Raw genomic sequence first — 4,371 nt, 5'->3', positions numbered from 1 at the left:
TGTGTAGTGTGTGTGTGTGTGTGTGTAGTGTGTGTGTAGTGTGTGTGTGTGTGTAGTGTGTGTGTAGTGTGTGTGTGTGTGTAGTGTGTGTGTGTGTGTGTGTGTGTGTGTGTAGTTTGTGTGTGTGTGTATGTGTGTGTGTGTGTGTCTGTAGTGTGTGTGTGCGTGTGTGTGTGTGTAGTGTGTGCGTGTGCGTAGTGTGCGTGCGTGCGTGCGTGTAGTGTGTGTGTGTAGTGTGTGTGTGTGTGTAGTGTGTGTGTGTGTGTGTGTGTGTGTGTGTGTGTGTGTGTGTAGTGTGTGCGTGTGCGTAGTGTGTGTGTGTGTGTGTGTGTGCGTAGTGTGTGTGTGTGTGTAGTGTGTGTGTGTGTAGTGTGTGTGTGTGTGTGTGTAGTGTGTGTGTGTGTGTGTGTAGTGTGTGCGTGTGCGTAGTGTGCGTGTGTGTGTGAGTGTCTGTAGTGTGTGTGTGTAGTGTGTGTGTGTGTAGTGTGTGTGTGTGTGTGTGTGTAGTGTGTGTGTCTCCTCCCTGTATCTGAACGACAAACATCTGAACATTTTGACATTATAAAATATATTGTTGGATATTGGATTCAAATGGAAAGGGGGTTAATAATACACACCAGATGACAAACATTCATATTTTTAAATATCTTATTCCCCCCCAAGATTGACAGGTGAAGCCCTGCCTCCCCTGCCTCCCCTGAATGCACCTCCCTGGGTTTCTATGATACAGAAGTAAAGTACAGTGAATAATGGATAAATAAATTGAACACAATAATATAATTAATATTGACAGTACATGGAACATATGACCAATAAATGTGTGAATATAGTTGGATACATTTAAAGAAGTTCAAATGAAACAGAAAAGTGTTCAAGCAACAACAACACAACAGTTAACAATGACTTCCAGACATATTCTCATCTAAAGATAGAAAGTCTGAGTGTCCTTGAACGCATCACCACTAGCACCAGCGTGTGATGGAGTGATACTGGCCTATGGTCCGTGAATGCATCATGGGCTCAGCTTACGCTGTATCATACATAATAACACGATTAAAACAGAGACGAGGCACAAGGAGGAAACAACTCACATCCTCAAGAACCAAGAACCAAGAACCAAGAACCCACAAAGAGAAGACACGAGGAACGAGGAGCAGACGGGAAGCAAAAGAACCAGACGAAGAGAAAACAAGAGGAAGTTTCACTAAAACACCCAGAAGTCCTGTAAGATGCTAAACCATGATGGAGAAGTGGGAAGATGTGATTGGCTGAAGAGTTTCTGAACATCGATGGAGATCAGGTTTCTAAATAGTAAAATGGAAATATAAAAGACTAAGAATAAACTAAAAACTAAACCAGAGTGATTAACTAGATCATGAACACACCAAACATTATATTTACAACTCTAGAGTCTTGTTAATACTCTGGACTCGGTCTGGACTCGGTCTGGACTCGGTCTGGACTCGGTCTGGACTCGGTCTGGACTCGGTCTGGACTCGGTCTGGACTCGGTCTGGACTCGGTCAGGTTCAGTTTTCTCTCTTTTCCTCCTGGTGTTTGACTTTTCTGATGGAAAAGACTGATTTTAGAGTCACTGATGTTGACCTTGTGTTTCAGAGATGTCCTCCACAAGTGAAAGGAGCTCTGAGGAGACGTTCTGGTGCTCCATCTGTCTGGAGGTGTTCTCTGAGCCAGTGTCCACTCCATGTGGACACAACTTCTGCAAACGCTGCATCACTGAGGGCCCCTGCACATGTCCTCTGTGTAAGAGGAGCTATGACAGAAGACCTGAGCTCAGCATCAACACACTGCTGCGAGAGCTGCTTTCAGAGGCTAAACTGGACAAGAACAAGAGCAGTTCTATGGAGAACATGCCCGTCTTTAGTGAGGTCCAGTGTGACCTCTGTTCTGAGCCCAAGCTGAAGGCCCTGAAGTCCTGCCTGGTCTGTCTGTCCTCGTTCTGTGAGACCCACCTCCAGCCTCATCTCACAGTCTCTGGGCTGAAAAGACACCAGCTGATGGAGCCTGTGGAGAACCTGGAAGACAGGATGTGTCCCACACACCAGTGTCCCCTAAAGCTCTTCTGTGGCACTGACCAGAGCTGTGTCTGTACCCTGTGTGGCCTTCTAGAGCACAAGAACCATGAGCTGTTGTCTCTGGAGGAGGCGTGTGAGAGCAGGAGGTCCTCTCTGCTGCACACTCAGGCTCAGAGCCAGCACATGGTGGAGCAGAGGAGGCTGAAGGTCCAGGAGATCCAGCGCTGTGTGGAGCTCAGTGACACAGAGGTCCACAGAGAGAGGGCTGTGGGGCTGCAGGCCTTCACTGATCTCATGCAGTCTGTTCAGAGGCGTCAGGACCGGTTCTTAGAGGAGCTGCAGGAGAAGCAGAGCCGGAGCCACAAACGAGCCCAGGAGCTGGTGCAGCAGCTGGAACAGGAGATCTGTGAGCTGGAGAAGAGCAGCACTGAGGCGGAGCGGCTCTCACTCTCTCAAGACCCCCTCCACTTTCTACAGAGCTGCCCTGCACTCACGCCCCCTGCTGGACTGAAGGAGTGGAGCAGCGTGAGCTTTGAGCCAGAGACGTGTGAGGGCAGTGCAGCCCGGGCTCTGTCCGAGCTGGAAAAACATCTCTATAAAGACTTTAACAAAGTGTTTAAACAACTGCCTTCAAGATTAGAACTACTGAGAGTGCAGCAGTTTGTGGTGGACGTCACTCTGGATCCAGACACTGCTCATCCTCGGCTCGTTCTGTCTGAAGATCTCAAACAGGTTCATGACACTGATGTGGAGAAGAAGCTCCCAGATTCTCCTCTGAGGTTTGATCGATGTGTTTATGTTCTGGGAAAGCAGAGTTTCTCCTCAGGCAGGTTTTACTTTGAGGTTCAGGTCAAAGGGAAAACAGGGTGGACTTTAGGAGTCGCCCAAGAGTCCATCAACAGGAAGGGAAGGATCCATCTGAAAAAAAATGGATTCTGGTGCATCGTGTTGAGAAACAAAGATCAGTACAAAGCTTGTTCAGACTCTCTTGTCCCTCTGTCTGTGCAGCGAGCTCCTCAGAAGGTCGGGGTGTTTGTGGACTATGGTGAGGGTCTGGTCTCCTTTTATGATGCAGATTCTGCAGATCTTCTCTTCTCCTTCAGCAGCTGCTGCTTCAGAGAGAAACTGATTCCATTTTTCAGTCCCTGTTTAAATGCTGAAGGTTCAAACTCTGCTCCTCTGGTCCTCACTGCAGTTTAGACTTTCAGAGGTCAAAGTGACTAAAACAAGAATTAAAGTTCTGAACTTCAGTCAAATGTAACTGTGGAACCTTTTGACTCCATTTTGGACTGAAAGTACAAAGTTCTTTTGAAATGTCTGAAGCTTTGTTTGAATCCTGTTCATGGTGACCTCCTGTGAGAGGGTTTTGGGTTCAAGTCTCGGCTTTGAGCAAACTAAATATTTGTATAAAAATGTCTAGAAATTAGGAAATGTTTGGACTGAATTCAAAATGAGATTAAAGACTAAAGGTTTAAACCAGGTCTAAACCAGGTCCGAACCGGGACTAAAACGGGACTAAACCAGGTGTAAGTTGGGATTAAACCGGGTCAAAGCCGGGACTAAACCAGGACTAAACCAGGACTAAACCGGGACTAAACCAGGACTAAACAGGGTCTAAACCAGGACTATACCAGGTCTAAACCGGGACTAAACCAGGTCAGATGATTTGGAGGGCCGTATTTGGCCCACGGGTCGTGACTTGAATAGAACTACATTAGAGTGAATATATCGACCATAAATTCAATTCAATTAATTTTTGTAACGCCCAAAATCACAACAACAGTTTCCTCTGAGGGCGACAGTGAAAAACAGATGAAACAATGTCCGTGGGGACGAGGGACGATGTCCCAGAGTCCTCTGTCCTTAGCCCCTCCTTCTACAGGAAAAACTACAAAAAACCTCTTTGTGAAAAAGTCTAAACCTGGAGGAGTTCCAGATGAAGGAGAAATCTGACTCTCAGACACTAAAAGACTTCACTGTGTTTTTGTTTCATTCTTAATGTTGTTTTGGCTGAAGCAGCTCTGGACCTTTGATTTATGATGTTTGATTAAAAGATCTTAAATAAATGTAATTAAATACATGTAATTATATAAATATAGTTAAATAAATGTAATTAAATCATCACATTTCCTGGAGTCATTTCTGTCCCTCCGGGGATGACGTTCATGTTGTTGTTTTCCCTCTTTACAAGTGACAGCTGAGTCACATGACCTGCACCTGCGTTACCACGGAAACCACACTCTCGTTGTAACATGAATGAAGTGAACGGGGCTTTCATGAACGAGTCTGACGAGAACGTGTATTCACTTTGCTCTTGGTTCTCCCGCCTCGTCCTC

General features: G+C 46.1%; 1 protein-coding gene across 1 annotated transcript; it reads left to right on the top strand.

Moving 5' to 3' along the window:
* Positions 1 to 1,612: 1,612 nt before the first annotated feature.
* On the top strand, positions 1,613 to 3,253 carry LOC140368927 (E3 ubiquitin-protein ligase TRIM21-like). The gene has a single exon (XM_072456093.1). The coding sequence runs from the start codon at positions 1,619 to 1,621 to the stop codon at positions 3,233 to 3,235; it is 1,617 nt and encodes a 538-aa protein (XP_072312194.1). The 5' UTR covers positions 1,613 to 1,618; the 3' UTR covers positions 3,236 to 3,253.
* Positions 3,254 to 4,371: the final 1,118 nt, after the last annotated feature.

Source organism: Eucyclogobius newberryi, unplaced genomic scaffold (assembly GCF_026437365.1).
Source record: "Eucyclogobius newberryi isolate DKJ021-1_F unplaced genomic scaffold, fEucNew1.0.hap1 SCAF_20, whole genome shotgun sequence".
Classification (NCBI taxonomy): domain Eukaryota; kingdom Metazoa; phylum Chordata; class Actinopteri; order Gobiiformes; family Gobiidae; genus Eucyclogobius; species Eucyclogobius newberryi.
Note: the sequence above shows the minus strand (reverse complement) of the source record. Positions and strands in the feature narration are given on the sequence as shown.